General features: G+C 39.7%; 1 protein-coding gene across 8 annotated transcripts in view; it reads left to right on the plus strand.

The window, feature by feature from the left end:
* Positions 1–16,783, plus strand: part of RAPH1 (Ras association (RalGDS/AF-6) and pleckstrin homology domains 1) — a 293,904-nt gene that overhangs the window by 235,179 nt on the left and 41,942 nt on the right. For all 8 annotated transcript variants that reach the window (XR_010832191.1, XR_010832192.1, XM_066999108.1 and 5 more), the window contains 2 exons: positions 63–168; positions 965–1,482. Coding sequence is in view for 6 of the 8 variants with exons in the window: in XM_066999108.1 (XP_066855209.1) it covers positions 63–168; positions 965–1,482 (624 nt within the window). In the remaining 2 variants the exon portion in view is untranslated. The remainder of the gene's footprint in view (positions 1–62; positions 169–964; positions 1,483–16,783) is intronic.

Below are 16,783 nucleotides of genomic sequence, written 5' to 3' on the forward strand. Positions count from 1 at the left end.
GAACATTTCCTTGTCTGGTTCATTGTCAAAGTTAATTCTGCCCTTTTTCTTGTCCTTTTCAGAGTTTGGATACAGATAAACCTGTGGCACCAGTGAAGAGATCACCTCTCCATCAGGAAACTAATCTTGCCAACTTCTCATATCGTTTCTCCATGTACAATCTGAATGGTTTGTTGAACTATTTAACTCTCTCAAATAATATTTTAGGGAAAGAACTATTTCAGCCATAAATAAGATCATTGTAAAATAGTTTAATAGAGCGTTAAAATACATTTCTAGCTGAAATGAAAATGTTTGCTCTAAAGGTCTTGCTTTCTGATGGCATAAAATTTGAAATATCCCCAAACTGTATCTTTTACAGCACCTAATATGTAAGAATTGCAGTCTAGTGTTTCTAAAGAAATACTTGTTCTGGGATCTGGTCTCTTGAAAGAATTAACGTGTATCTGTTAAACAGAAAGAAAGAGTGTCTTGCTTCATGGGACAGAATGCAGGAATATAGCTACAGAATGTTTGCACGTTAAACTAGAAGTGTATTTTTCCTTGTCTTAAAGTAACTTCCCATGGTTGTAACATAGGAAGCCTTAATTTAAAAGTTTGATTATTCATATAGTATTTTGTAGCTTTTTTTAAAGCAATGTCAGATGTGCTTAGCAAAGTGCACTTATTTAAGAAAGATAGAGCATGGTATATACAAGTACATTTTTAGATTCTGTTCGTGTGACAGCAATTTGGACCTTTCAAATGTAATCTAATAATTCATAGGTTTCTCTTATCAGTAAATGTATTTAACCTAAATAGTCATTTAATTGCTCTTAAACCAGTCAAGAGTGTTAGTGCAAATTTGTGTTTAGCAGTGAGATTTTGCAATATAGATGGGGAATGAAAATAGTTTCCTCTGCCCTCTTTCTCCAAAGAGATGTGTAACAAACCTGCGCATACTAAAAACTCTTCTTCATTGCAGAAGCCCTGAATCAGGGGGAGACTGTGGATCTAGATGCCCTCATGGCTGATCTCTGTTCCATAGAGCAGGAGCTCAGCAGCATTGGGTCTCATTCAGCAAATAATACTGCGGTGAAACGCCTTGCCACAGAACCCAAAGCTCAGAAACCACCTGCTAGCCGACCTTCTACTAAGCACAGCAGTATGAAAGGATTATCCTCTTCATCTGGTAAGGTGACTAAACCATCACATGCCAACGTTTCTTTGGATGACATCACTGCACAGTTAGAGAAAGCCTCTTTGAGCATGGATGAGGCAGCCCAGCAGTCAGTTGCAGAAGACACCAAGCCAGTAGTTACTGTTCAGCACAGGAGGACAGCATCAGCTGGCACAGTGAGTGATGCTGAGGCACGCTCAATCAGTAACTCCTCCCGTTCCAGCATAACTTCTGCAGCTTCCAGCATGGACTCCTTGGATATTGATAAGGTGACAAGGCCTCAGGAACTGGACTTGACATCACAAGGGCAACCAATCACTGAGGTAGTGTCATTAATTCAATAATTTTTTGTTTTCTTCAAGAGTTTTCCTTTTATTTCCTCTTATGCTGATACTCCTTGCTAAACATGTTCAGTACAACGGGGTTGATTGCAGATCAGGATTGTTTTTTCTATGGGCTATGTGCAGTGTGGCTACTTCTTTGCTTTTATCTGTCTGCAAGGAATCTTATTAAAGATTTTTTTTTAAGATTTTCCAATCTCTCTTCCTCTTCCAAAGCCACTCAGGGATTTTAATGTTCAATATTTAATGTTATTCTTCTGAGTAAATCTTACATACTGTTTTTAATTTAAATATGAGAAGTTTACAGTTTGGAAAAAAGGAATGACAAGTTGAACAACAAGTCTATGTTCCTGTTACAGTACACGTAAGTTACTGCGTATGTTCCAGATAGGCACTCCCAGTATCTGAAACTGTACCAGCAGTTTGCCACTTCTTAATACTCTTATTTAATATATGGCTGAGAGAAGGCTTCAAAGCAATGCCCAACGTAGAAAAAATTGCTCTGTGATACAGGAATAGCAGATGTTCACTTGAGATTTTGGTGCCCGATATTGGTTAATAATCAGAGCAAATCAGTAAAAAAAAAAAAAAAAAGTGAGTTTGAGGAATGCTGAAAGTGCTGGTGAGTTGTGTGAGGAAATAAGAAAAATGTACCATTGAATTTAAGAACTTAAACAAAAAGTAAACTAGAAGCTATCTCAGAGAAATACTCTGAAACAGAAACCTGACCTGTTATTCCGAAGTCAGCTGTACTAACATGAATGTTCTCTTTCAGTTTTCTCTCCACCAAAGAGAAAACTGGAACAAGCTGAGTTTGTTCTAGTCAATAATTAACACTAATTTGAGTGAGCTGTGCTGAAAGTGTGCCTCTACCCATCTGTAGCAAAAGTTCATCTGATGTAAAGAGTGAATGATGCAGACTTGTCAGTTTAATGATCAACACATCAAGGTCACACTTTTAAATTCAAATCTTTATTTGAAATAGTGAAAAATAAGTGATTTACATTTACAGCCTAGGTAAACTTTTTTTTCTTAAAAACTGGTGATCAATTTTTTTTTAATTGGAGATTTGTATTGGGTGAAGCAAAACAACAGTAGATAGAAATGTGTCCTTTTCTCTTTAGAAAGTTAAAATGCAAACCTTTGCATTATTGCTGTAGGTCTAAGAGCTGGAGCCCAGTCCGTGACTGTTATTGATTTTATATTGCTGTTCATTTTTCAGTCGCCTTCTGTGATATGATAAGACTTACTTTTCTTCTGGATCCGTGACTGTTAGTCATGTGGATATCTCTTTTAATGCCTAATATTCTACAATAATGTGTTTTTATCTCTCCTAAGGCAGAAATTATTTTTTACTTGAATTACTTTCTTCTGAAATTTGCATGGCATAAGGAAAATGAGAAACTTCTTAAAAATGCAAGATGTGGCAGTTGATTTTGCAGGTATCACTCCAGATCTCAGCCTCTTACTTCAGGAGTGATATGCTGAGGCATCAGTAAGATTACCCTTCTAGTCTCTCATTTTTCAGTTCTTTGCATGGCATCGGTAATCAACAAACCACCAGCTCCACTGAAGTGTCTTGGTGTTGTTGAGCCAACAGGCAGAAGTCAAGAAGTAGCTTTGTCTTCACAAGAGGCTAATCCACATTGCTGCAAGTGTTACAGTTGCTTTCTGAGCTCTTAACCATTAACTGTGAGGCTCAGAACTGCCCCCCAAAGCGTTTCTCTCAGACATTTGAGAGCTGGCTTTGTAAACCCAGTGATTGCTTCTCATAAGAATGTGGCTATTGTTTCCCTGCCCAGATAAATTGATAAGACTGACTCCTTTAAAGGAGGTAATCAGAAAGTGTTGGTAACTTGAGAGCCAAATTCTGCTCTTTTCTTGAGAGCAGAAACCTTTGCAGTCATTAACAGTGCTGCTTTGTTTTACTCTGTCTGGTCTTTTTAATTTCAGTAGCCTGGGGAAAGTGTTCATCTCTGAGAAATTCTACCCAGGTTTACAGGATTGATATTTGACTATTCAATATTAAATCTGTTACTTGATGGGACTTCTCAATGTGAGTTGTTTTTTTCTCAACACTGATAAAAGGGCAAAATCAAATTGGTTTGGAGTTTTGACAGAGTTGGTGGTGGAGGTTGCTCAGTTAAATTCATCTTAAAAATAGGCAGAAACCCAAGACCTTGGTAGAATCACTGGGCTCAACAAAGGAGTCTTTTTCCTATTTCATTTAGTGCATGAAAAGCTATTGTGAAGGGTTCTGTTAACCTTCATGTCCAGGTTCTGAACCAAAACACCTTTCCCTGGTAGGGCTGAATTCTGCCCTCCCACCCAGACAGTTGTCTCAGTGGTTCTGTTTCTAGTGGAAGACATCACTCCACCTGAGAGAGTAGTCTTTGGAGAAGACCTACTGCCAATGTAGGGGGGGGAAAAAACAGCAAAGGGTTTTTTTTTTTAATTTAGAAACTGGGAGAGGCTATTACTTCATGGCCTCAACAGATGTGTTTTGAATTTGTTTTTCCCATGTAGTGTTTTAAGTTAGCCCTTTTCTTTTTGCCTGTCTTCCTGGTGGCTGTCTGTACTCAAGCTGACCTTTAATTTTTTTTCCTTTTCTGCTGTGGCTGTTATCAAAGAGGTCAGTGACTTGGCAGCTCTGCCCTTTTGAGTGATCCTCTGTCCTCTCCAGGCCGTATAGGGACTTAAAGAAGTCATCTTTTCTTCTGCAATTTAGTTTTATTGGAATCACTAGCAGAAGAAAATGACGTTAAGTAAGATGGAAGACTGTTCCAATAGGAGGAAATGCTTGCCTGAAAAGGGAAATCAAGTTTAGCAGTTAATAACTTAAGTATTCTACCTTAGAAAATAATTCTGCAGTATGTTTGAGCCTCCTTACCTGGAAATGTAGGGAAATGCTGTAAAAGAACAGCCATGCAGTTGGCACGCTGAAGGTATGTATAGCCTAGTATGCTTTGACTAATCCTAGAGACAGATCTTACGGAAAGAGGCTGCAATTCATAGCCCCCCTCCCAGAATGGAAGGGTATGCCTTCCCTTTCCTGTCTCCCTTCCCCACCCACAGCCCTACATGATCTCATAGCCTCCTTTGCCCCACCTTTGGTGCTTACTGGTACTTAAACCAGAACTTCCTAGTTTTATTCAGGGGCTCATTCTGTGTTAGTTGGGTGAATTGCATGGGCTCAGGGGGTTCTGATGTGTGCTGATGTACAGCAGGGAAATGTGTAGCCAAGAGCTGGAGACTGAAAGGGACAGTGGGAATACACTCACTAGTAGTAATGAATTATTCAAATCTTCTTGCCTTGAGCAACTAGAGAGGCACTTCAGTGAGTTCCTCTTCTTCCTCCTAGCAAGTCTGCACTGTAGAAACGTAGTGGTGTGCAAGATGCTTGAGTATCGTGACAGATAGTTACTCTCAGTGGTGCTGTTTGCCAGGACTTGAATTTGTCTCTGTGCTGTTTTCAGAAGAGTTGGCTGGAATTCTCTGACTTGCCTAAAATAATTATTTTATTTGTCTTAATGATTTGTTTAATTTTCTCCCTTTCTTAACGTCTTCTATGTTTGTAATTGTATAACAAGAGGCATACACTTTAAATCTTAGTTTCTGCTTGTCAGATATTACTTGAATGTAGAGCTGAATGAGTGATGTAGTAGTGTGAGTAAAGGAAGGGGAAGTGATGACCATATGACTAACTCGTCCCCTTTACCCACCCATACTATCTGTTTCCTTGTTTCTGCCATCCAGAAATCGTTTGTTTTCAGCAAGTTGTGGTAGAGCAAAAGGAGGAGAAAGTAGCAGGGAGAGAATAGAGAACTGTCCTGATCACGCGTGTGTAGCTAGTTATGCCTGCTGGTGAAAGGGCCTATTCATGGACAGTCATTGTTACTGTCTCGCATATGCTCAGTGAAGAGGTTGAAGATAAGTTTGAAGTCTGCCATCTGGTCTGGCACAGTACGCTGTCCCCCCACTCCCCTCCCTACACGATGGAGTTCTTTTTGTATGTAACCCCGTTTGCGCAGCTGAGAGATCTTGACTTGCAGAGATAATCCATAATTTAGTGGGTAGTAATCTTAAAAATACTTTTTTGATTTTTTACTTAAATTCATTGTAGCTTTATACATTATGTATGAGAACTGAAAATTATGATGGGGGACTACTAGTTCATTAAAACTACGGATTTTTTGCTTCACTTGGCAGAGAAGAAGGAACTGTAGAGTAAACTGTAATGTTTCTTTTGGGAAATGAAGGGAGCTTTGGGGGCCTGACAGTTAGTAATGGTTGTGATGCAAGCTGCGCATACATAGATCTGCGTTGGCCAGAAACTCCTGTGGGACAAAGTGGAAAATTAAAAATGGGTGTAAGGAAAAAAAAATTAGTTCTACAGCAATTTTGCCTTTATTCTTACATAGTTTATTTTAGTTGCCACTAAGATAGTGATTGCTACACAAAGGAATACAGAAGCTTTTCTAACCATAGCAGAGTATTGTAGGTCATGTTTTGTGTGTGATTACTAAATGTTACATTGCATGAAAATGCAATTATAAGTGTTCTTGTAGACAGAGAAGGAAGTCCGCAACACAGTCTTTGGTAGGCGACAGTGTCTTAAAATAGAGTTGGATTGCTGAACCTCATGTATAATTTGTAGCTGATTTAAAGAACAGTTGTGGTCTGTTTTAGTTCTTGGAGTAATGGGGCACTATTGGCTCTTGTATTTGGGAGCCTGAGGTTTAAGTTCCTTCCTTATGTTCCATGTTTTGTGTGGTTAGCAGACACTAAAGATGCTTGCCTCTGTGAGAATAGTCACTGATACACAACAGACAAGGAAGGGTTGATGTTTGTTTTGGCATTTTGTTTGGTTTTGTTATTTTTGTTGTTTTTTTTCTTTTAAAGACAAAAAAAATCTGCCAGTTCTATTATGTTGTTAGTTCTGTACACAAAAAGTGTATTCTGGAGTGTTTCCAGTTATCCTTTTTCTGAGCTGAAAATAGTCAATGGAAAGACTTGATTTGAAAAACAATTAGACCATCTCTTTCTCTTCTTTTTTTTTTTACAGTTATTAATCACCAAGTGTTTTTAATAAGACAACAGTAAAGGAAAATTGTGTATCTATCATTGAAGTGTTACTTTGGCTTCCAGTTTTGTTGGCGTAAGAAGTGTGAGCAGTCCAGTTTTCAGATGTTGTTGAAGTACATGTAAAGCGACTCTTCATTTGCCAGTTCTTTTGAGGCTTTCAAAATGTCTTGAGTTTATGAAATGTAAGCAATATTTTTGTGTTCTGGTAATAAAATATGCTTAGCTATTCATTGTGAAGTTTATGCATGACAGTAAAACAGTTTTCTTCCTATGATATGCTAGAACACAATGATTGTTAATATGCTTATCTCCACATTTGCAAAACTAGCACCTAATTTTGTCACATGCTTATGGAATCTGCAAAGAAAATGATGGTATGGGATTTTTATTTATTTATTGGTAAGAACTTCAGAATCCATAGGAAATGTTCTCAAAGTTTAACTTAATACACATGTGGTTGTAAAAATTGGGGTGTGTCAAGTTAAAATAAGTGAAAGGGAAATGAGAACCTAAACATTATCCTTGTGTTGTTAGATCTTGATTCTCTGATCTAATTGATTTCATAGCCATGAATTTAAAATTTGCCATGCAACTTTTTCCACATAGGAGGTGACTAATTAAAGTGTAGCAGGAAGTTGATTTGTGTAAAATGTTCAAGAATATACTTATCTGTTGAGCTTTATATTCAAATTTGCCTGATACTGATGATTAAGCTTAAAAATTTCCTCCCTAGAAGGAATGGGAAAAGGGACAGTACAGTACTTGTCTTATTTGACACAACTGTCTGGCAAAGCTGGTGTCCACACAAAAATTGCAGTTATGGTATATTTTGTCACCATTACCTGTGTGTCGTGGCTTAACCCTGGCAGGCAGTAAAGTACCACATGGCTGCTTGTTCACTCTCCCCAGGTTGGATGGGGGAGGGAATTGGAAAGGTAAAAAGTGTGAGAACATGGACTGAGATAAAGACAATTAACTAGATAAAGCAGAAGGTTCTTGCACAAGGAACTCATTCTCTACTTCGCGTAGCAGTCAGGTTTTCCATTGCATCTGGGAAAGCAGGGACCATCCCATATAATGGTTTCTTGGGAAGACAAATGCCATCACTCCTAATGTCCACCCCTTCTTCCTTTTTTCCCCAGCTTTTACAGCTGAGCACGATGCCACATGGCATGGAATATCTCTTTGGCCAGCCTTGGCCAGCTGTCCTGGCTGTGTCCCCTCCCAGCTTCTGGTGCACCCTTCTTGCTGGCAGGGCAGCACGAGAGGTTGAAATGTACTTGGGTCTGTGTGAGAAGTGCTCTATAACAACTAAAATGTTGGTGTTATCAATATTATTTTCATTAAAAATACAAAGAATATTAACTCAATCCCAGCCAAAACTATGGCACTGAAAACAAAAGGCATTGTGTATGCCTAAATGTTGTTCTTCCTGGTAGTTATGTGATGTTGGAGTCATCTGCAGACCACCAAACTGGCTGCCCCAAATCTGTCGATCTGCCAAGAAACTTCTGTGGTATCACCTTAACTGTCTCCAGCAAAGTGGTACCTTATCAGTAAAATTTGCCTTCGGTGTTCTTGCCCTTTTTTCTATCATGTTATGGAGATCTGAAGCATTTGATTGCTTGTGTCCAAGTCTGCTGACTTTTTAAGATGAAGAAACGCAATTCAAGCTTCATTGGTCTCCACTTCCTAGTCACAGAAGCATTTTGACTGTTACAGGAAGAGAATGTAAGCTGGTGGCAGCGGTAGTCAGCTGAGCAGGTATTCTCTTAAAATAGCTAGACTTCTGGGGAGAGGGGTGTACATGTGCAGTTTTGATTAGTAACACTACAAATAAAACAGCTGCTCCTACTGATGGAAGCTGTCTGCAGTCCAGTGACCTTTTTTTTATCCTTTCACCTTCCTTCTGTATCTACCTCTTTACATGCATTGATTAGAGAAATCACTGTTACAGACTTCCATCAGTTGTAGTAGATGGTTTGAATTGGGTACTGCCTAAATGACCACACTTTTAAATAAATCTCACTGAATTTATTCAGGTTCCACAGCATTTTAGAAATATTTTTGTGTTTATGATAGGATTTATTAAGAAAATAATCATAACATTGATACAGACAAGATAAGAAAATGTTTTATCAGAGGTTGGGGAACTCTTGCTAGATTGATCTACAAGAGAATACTGTAGATCAATGACCAAGTATATCTAAGCAGCATACATCTCAGAAGAAGCCACTAGACCTCAGTTTAGAAATGAAAATGCTTGCATTATGATTTCACCAAATTTTATCAAAAGTACTGGGGGGAGTTGTACACTTCAGTTGCAGTTCGCAGTGAAGATATCACTGTACAAGTTGCAATTTTAAAACTGAATTTCCTTATAGATATACCAGTCTACTTGAAACACAGATAAATTCTTTCACTTTTTTTTTCAACATATAATGAGATGAGAGAACAGATAGGATGTCTTTAGGAAATTTGGAACAGATGACAAAAATTGAGAGCAGCCCATTAAGGGACATTAAAATCTAAGAGGAGAAAGGAATTTATGCAGTTTACTTCAGTTGCATATACTGTTATATTATAAGATGAAAGCTAGGGTTTGTCAGGTTTGTAAAGGAATTTGAATCCACAAAATGAGACTTCATGTTATGATCAAACAACTGAGAACTGGCCTTCTAGTTGTCAGTTTTGTGCATTCTGGTTAGCAGTTAGGCTGTAATAGCATAATAATGGTTGCCCGTCAATAGAAGGACAAATCTTCAGTTATAGTTAACAAAACTTACTCTTAATCTTGGTTACGTTTGCTTATTTTGGATATTTTGCTTAACCTCATGTTCTTACAAGTTGTAGATTTTAGACCAGCAGTATCAGTGTTTTTTTTAAAGAATAAAGGTTTAATTTTTTTCCATACGTCGTATCTACTCCTAACTGAAAAGGTGAATCTGTGACTTTTAACTCCACAGTTGTGCATACCCATTCTCTTCTAGTGATGGAGTTCTTGATGATTTGATATCTACAGGCTTGTTGTTATTGTATGTGTTTTTGTTCTTTTTCCTTTTAGTCTTCCAGCTTAACTAAAGCATCTCTTTTTGGACAGGTCAGACGACTATTTTCCATGAAAGCCTTACTTTTTTTTTTTTCCTGCTATGCTTTTTCTTTTGGGAAAATTCCACTGCTTGAAACCTCATCCATGCAGACAAAATGTATTTATGATTTTTGTGTTTGGTTTTATGCTAATTTAGGTCTGTGCTTCTGCTGAGTTGAGCAGTCTTGCCCCACCTTGTGTTGGCTCTAGTGTTTGTGCAGCTGCCTAGTGATTCCAATAATTTTGTGGTCTTTCCTGCAAAATAATCCTCCCTGTTGTCCACGCAAGAGAGATCTGTGAACACATGGCTGGGGATTAGGATTGACTCTCTCCTGTGGCAGTTTTGCCTTAAATTTCTGTGTCCCAAGCAACTTGTGTTCAACAAAGAACTATCACAACCTAACCATCTACTCTTTCTCTTGACCTGGGAGGCATGTGGACTAGCAAATAGTGCATCTTATGCATATGGTGCAGCAGCTTCTTAATTTGGAATGTCCACAGACATGTTTTTTAAACTGCATCAAGTTTCAGTAGGCTTGGACTGTAACAGCCAAAACTGGCATGAAGTTATAAGGGTCCATAGCAGTTAATAAATACTTGCTGTAAATTGGATTTTGTGAGTCCTGATAGCTGTGTGTGGTTTTTTTAAAAGAAGTTGCAGAACTGAACGCTTGGAGTTAGGAAATTCCAATTGCCTGCAGTGAAACGGAGTTGCACAAGTTCCAGGAGGGTCGGCCTCTTGGGAGCACAGAGTAATAGCTCTGGATTCTCACTTCCAGTGTCTGGCTCCAATATGCTCTGCAGCAGCCAGGCATTGCAGTTGTAAGAAAGCTGCTGTGTTCTCCCCTCATGGGCCCAAGCATTCTTGAACTTGACCAATCTTTTGTTCAAGGATAGTTGTTTGCAGCCCATTTGAAAGGCTGGGCAGTGCTGTGTGACAAGATGCAGCCTTGAGGTTTTTAGTTGTGGTGGTCTAGACTTCAGTGAGGCTTTGTGGACTACAGTTTTAATTCTGAAGGCTCCTGCTCAGGCGAATTTGGGTAACTTCCAATGGACCAGCAGAGAAGAGACAGTATGTGAGGCTGTCCCTGTCAATAAACTGTTTCGTGGTCAGGCATACAGAAGTATTAAAGCCTTAAAACTACCTTTATTTTGAATAAATGACTAGTAATAATTCTATAACAGAAACTTGTCATAAAATTTCTTAGTGGTTATAGTTCGGAAACTTTTTTTATAAGCAACTGAAAATACATCTTGTATATAGAAATATCAGGCAGCCGTTATCTAACGGTGCCACTTCAGTTTCTAAGTGGCATAGGTGTATTCCTTTTCCTGAGGTCTTGATAAGAATAAACTGTAACCCCTTTTGCATTTTTCATCTGTCAAAACCTGTGTAACTCAGTAACCCAAATTAATATGCCTGAAATAAATACTTCTGTACCTTTGAGGAAAAGGAGCAAGCATTGGATGGCACACTGAATGGAAAACCTTTAGGCACTACTTTTTAGTAGTGCAATTTTTGGTACTTCAAAATGTTCAGTTTTTGATACTTCACACTTAAAAGCATGTCAATGTCATGACTGAACAATGATTAGGGAAATAGAGAAATACTTTCTCTGGATTTCTTTTTAAAATAATTTGCAATATGAGAGTGCCCAGTTCTGGAATAGTATGTCCAGCTGAAAGTAAGATTAATCTGTATCCACTTTTTTTCTTGTTATACTTAGTAATTGTCACCAAAGTGTATTTGTGTTACTGGTATGAAGGAACTGATGTGGAAATTATATGAACCTGTATGAAGTGACGGTTCCGTTGTTGGTTTTTTTTGGTAGTATTTAGAGAATTTAACTTTCATTTGTTGACTTAGTGAGCAATTGGCTGTACAAAGAGAATGCTACCTGAGTTTGTTTTCGCTGAGTATGCCTACAGATGTTTCACTTCAGTGCTTTTACTTAAGTTAGTGACTGTTCCCCTCTCATTGTGGTTGAGAACATAATCATGTCCTATTTCCTTTCCCTTCCAATAGGAGCAGAAAACCAGAATTTCTTCTTGTCTTTAAGTCATTGATCATTTATACATACAAAATTGGGATAAGGGACACTGCAACTTTTTAATGTTGTTTTGTTTCTTTTGCTTCCATTAATTGTTGTTACTGCTTTTTTCTTCCTTCTATTGAGAATAAACCATTTCTTTCCTCTCTGTCCTATTTCCTTTTCCTTTTTCATCCTTTCCTCTGTGTTTTCCTGCATTTTTACTCTGTTTTTATGGGACGTTTCATCAATCAGTCCAAGCATCCTGTTAATTTTACAGAAGAGGAGGCTGAACTGATTCCTGTAAGTTACTATCACATGTATATATGGTTTCTGTTTATGTCAGTAGTTGAATCCATTTGCCTGAATACTCAAGTCACTGATGTGATTTCAATTTGAATCCATTGGTATCCCAACAGTGCAGAAAGGTAACCATATACATCATTAAAGTTATGCTTCTTAGTCTTAAGTTGATAATTATCTGTTTTCTAGTTATTAATTGGGGAAGCCTACTTGAAATACGCTTAGTACATGTAACAATTTTTATTTCTTTTGAAGTGTAATTGCTCTTGACAGTCCATTGCAAAGGAAGGCAGAAAAATGCAATCTTTCAAATCAGATGTTCATCATTTTATGTTTTATGTTCTTATATGTTATACATGAAAATATAATCTCAAAGGATATGCGAAGAAAAATTTTGGTTCTTCCTTTCTCTCTTTGGCCCCTTTGGGACAAAGTTTAAAAAATATATATGTATATAAATAAAAACATATTTAATTATTGAGTTCTCTTTTGAAAATAGACATCAGCTTAAACAATTAGAATATACTGAAGAGTTCAACATATTGATGTAGTCAAAAGCTATAGTAATTAACTTTTCAAGAAACCTTTGAAAGCATATAGTTTTCTATCAGACACTGCTTACTGCATTTCCCTCAGTTTTCTTGTGAACAGACACAGGCTTTTTGAAAAGGTTTTGAGTTTCTCAGCTGTCATTAATTAACTCCAAAATAATGGCACAAGAGTGCCACCAGCTGGTTTAACTACATGTTATGAGTTAATGTTAAATTGTTAGATTTGCAAGAAATGTGGCAAGATACTTAATGAGACACTCAGGACTTGTGTAGAAGTCTGTTTAGTATGTACTGAGGTAAGTTATTCTGTTGTATAGACCTTGAGTGAATGATGTCTGAACCTACAGGTAATATTTAACCAGGAAGAAGTCTTTCTGTTTAACATACTTAAATCATTAGAACAGTAAGATAAGATACCATGGAAGATTGGGTGGGAATTGCAAGAAAAAGATGACCTGACAGTTTTTGTTCGCTATTTGTAAAAGTGGCAGTGTAAAAAACACACTTAGCACCTTTCATAGTGTATTTTACTGTTTTCAATCCCTACGTACATGTATTCTGAGGTCCTACCGTAAAGTTAGAGGAATTACAGAATCACAGAATCGTCTAGGTTGGAAGAGACCTCCAAGATCACCTAGTCCAACCTCAGCCCTAACACTAACAAGTCCTCCACTAAACCATATCACTAAGCTCAACATCTAAACGTCTCTTAAAGACCTCCAGGGATGGTGACTCAACCACTTCCCTGGGCAGCCTATTCCAGTGCCTAACAACCCTTTCAGTAAAGAAGTTCTTCCTAATATCCAACCTGAACCTCCCTTGGCACAATTTTAGCCCATTCCCCCTCGTCCTGTCACCAGGCATGTGGGAGAATAGACCAACCCCTACCTCGCTACAGCCTCCTTTAAGATACCTACCTATAGAGAGCGATAAGGTTGCCCCTGAAGCCTCCTCTTCCCCAGGCTGAACAATCCCCAGCTCCCTCAGCTGCTCCTCGTAAGACTTGTTCTCCAGACCCCTCACCAGCCTCGTCGCCCTTCTCTGGACTCTCTCGAGCATCTTGACATCCTTTCTGTAGCAAGGGGCCCAAAACTGAACACAGTACTCGAGGTGCGACCTCACCAGAGCCGAGTACAGGGGGACAATCCCTAGACCTGCTGGCCACACTGCTTCTTATACAGGCCAGGATGCTGTTGGCCTTCTTGGCCAGCTGAGCACACTGCTGGCTCATATTCACCCGACTATCAACCAGTACTCCCAGGTCCTTCTCTGCCAGGCAGCTTTCCAACCACTCATCTCCCAGCCTGTAGCTCTGCTTGGGGTTGTTGTGCCCCAGGTGCAGGACCCGGCACTTGGCCCTGTTGAACTCTATACAGTTGACCTCAGCCCATCGCTCCAGCCTATCCAGATCCTCCTGCAGAGCCTTCCAGCCCACGAGCAGATTGACACACGCACCTAACTTGGTGTCATCTGCAAATTTACTGAGGGTGCACTCAATCCCCTCATCCAGATCATCGATAAAGATATTGAAGGGGACCGGCCCCAGCACTGAGCCCTGGGGGACTCCACTAGTGACCAGCCTCCAACTGGATTTGACTCCATTCACCACAACTCTTTGGGCCCGGCTATCCAGCCAGTTTTTAACCCAACAAAGCGTACGCCAGTCCAAGCCATGAGCAGCCAGTTTTTTGAGGAGAACGTTGTGGGAAACGGTGTGAAAAGCCTTACTGAAGTCAAGGTAGACCACATCCACAGCCTTCCCCTCATCCACTAAGCGTGTCACTTTTTCATAGAAGGAGATCAGGTTCGTCAAGCAGGACCTGCCCTTCATAAACCCATGTTGACTGGGCCTGATCGCCTGGTTGCCCTATAAGTGCCGCGTGATGACACTCAAGATAATCTGCTCCATGAGCTTCCCTGGCACTGAGGTCAAACTAACAGGCCTATAGTTCCCCGGGTCTACCCTCCGACCCTTCTTGTAGATGGGCATCACGTTTGCTAGCCGCCAGTCGACTGGAACCTCCCCTGATAGCCAGGACAGCCGATAAATGATGGAAAGCTGCTTGGCCAGCTCCTCCGCCAGTTCTCTCAGTACCCTCGGGTGGATCCCATCTGGTCCCATCGACTTGCGTACATCCAAGTGCTGTAGCAGGTCGCCAACCATTTCCTCATGGATAGTGAGGGCCACATCCTGCTCCCCATCCCCTTCCACCAGCTCAGGGTACTGGGTATCCAGAGAACAACTGGTTTTGCCGCTAAAGACTGAGGCAATGAAGGCATTAAGCACCTCAGCCTTTTCCTCATCTTTTGTAACTAAGCTTCCACCCGCATCCAGTAAAGGATGGAGATTCTCCTTAGTCCTCCTTTTGGTGTTGATGTATTTGTAAAAACATTTTTTGTTATCTTTAACAGCAGTAGCCAGATGTAGTTCCAGATAAGCTTTGGCCCTTCTAATTTTGTCCCTGTACAGCCTCGCAACAGCCTTATAGTCCTCATGAGTGGCCCTCCCTCTTTTCCAAAGGTTATAAACCCTCCTTTTTCTCCTAAGCTTGAGCCACAACTCTCTGCTCAGCCAGGCCGGTGGTCTTCCGCGCCGGCTCGTATTTGGGCACATGGGTACAGACCCCTCCTGAGCCATTAAGATTTCCTTCTTGAAGAGTGCCCAGCCTTCCTGGACTCCTCTGCCCTTCAGAACCACCTCCCAAGGGACTCTGCCAACCAGTGTCCTGAACAGCTCAAAGTCAGCCCTCCGGAAGTCCAAGACAGCGGTTTTACTGGTCCCCTTCCTTGCTTCGCCAAGAATAGAGAACTCTACCATTTCGTGGTCACTCTGCCCAAGACAGCTCCCAACCGCCACATCTCCCACCAGTCCGTCACTGTTTGTGAACAGAAGGTCTAGTGGGGCACCTCCCCTGGTAGGCTCTCTAGCCAGCGTCAGGAAGCTATCTTCCATGCTTTCCAGAAACCTCCTAGACTGCTTTCTCTGGGCTGTGTTGTGCTTCCAGGATATTTCTGGGATAGACACAACAATTAGATAAACTCTGGCTCTTAAATGAGGTTGACTCTTTTTAGATTTGTCTGAACCGAATGATGATCAGATGTGTAATAAGATGGATCAGTGTCTGATATGAATGTGCTTGTCAACTTCTTGCAGAAATCTGCAAAGAAAACTGAAGAAATGAGTCAATGAGTAAATATATATAGCACATTACTAACAAAGTGATGGCCTGCTGCACTTGCAAGATGGGCTGTATAGCTTGCATCCTTCAGAGGCTAACTGGACAGCTTAGTTTATCACAGCTTCTAAAAATGTCTTTACTTCTTAGAGATTTTTGTTGTTGTTGAAACTGTCTTTCATTATGAGACCTCAGAACCTCAAGAATTAAAACACCCTATTGAACTTTTCAAAAAAGGAATTAAAAGGATAACTGGGGAAAAAATCTTGAGCTTTGGCCATGCAGAGGATTGCTTGTATGGCTCAAGTAATTATATTCTGAAAATCTGAAAAGTACATTCATGTCCTGGTGGTCCATCTGTTCTAGCAAACATTCTTTTTGTAGTTCTCTCTCTGCTTTTTGCCACTAACAGCCTTAGTGGTAATAGTTTCACCAGTGTGGAAAGTAAAACTACATGTACTCAGAAGGAACTTGGCTTTCAGGTGAGATGCGAGAGTGGAATAGGGAGAAACCTATGCTAAATTGATTAAAATAGCGTTTTTTCCCTTGTTTAATGCTGAGATACTTACAAGCAGAGGCAAAAAGTTATATTTGAACACACTTATTCATGCTTCTAGAGTCCCTGATGAGGATAAAAGGTATTTCAGCATTGGAAAACTTTGTGGTTTAAGCAGCTACTTATCTTTTAGGGGAAGTTTTGTGTGGAGTTCTCTGAAAACACAATGAAATGCAATATTCAACACCTGGTTCATAAACTTGTAGTATTTAGGCCTGAAGATAATGCATGCTACATTTCTGCCTTCAAACAAAGGCAATTTTTAAAATAATTTATGTCCAGTTACTGGATTAAGTGATTTTTCTCTCTGGGTTTATGCATATTTATAGTTATGTGCACATAGTTGTTTAGCTGAGCTGTAATTCTTGAGAACTCAGGATTTCTTGTTGCTTTACTACTTCGGCTCATTCTAACTTTTGGGTATCTGCAGTACTGCAGGATGTTTTGCACAGTAGTAAGGAGCCACTGTCGAGAGACATATGGCAAAGAACTGT

The sequence above is a fragment of the Anser cygnoides genome, chromosome 6 (genome assembly GCF_040182565.1).
Source record: "Anser cygnoides isolate HZ-2024a breed goose chromosome 6, Taihu_goose_T2T_genome, whole genome shotgun sequence".
In the NCBI taxonomy this organism is placed as follows: Eukaryota; Metazoa; Chordata; class Aves; order Anseriformes; family Anatidae; genus Anser; species Anser cygnoides.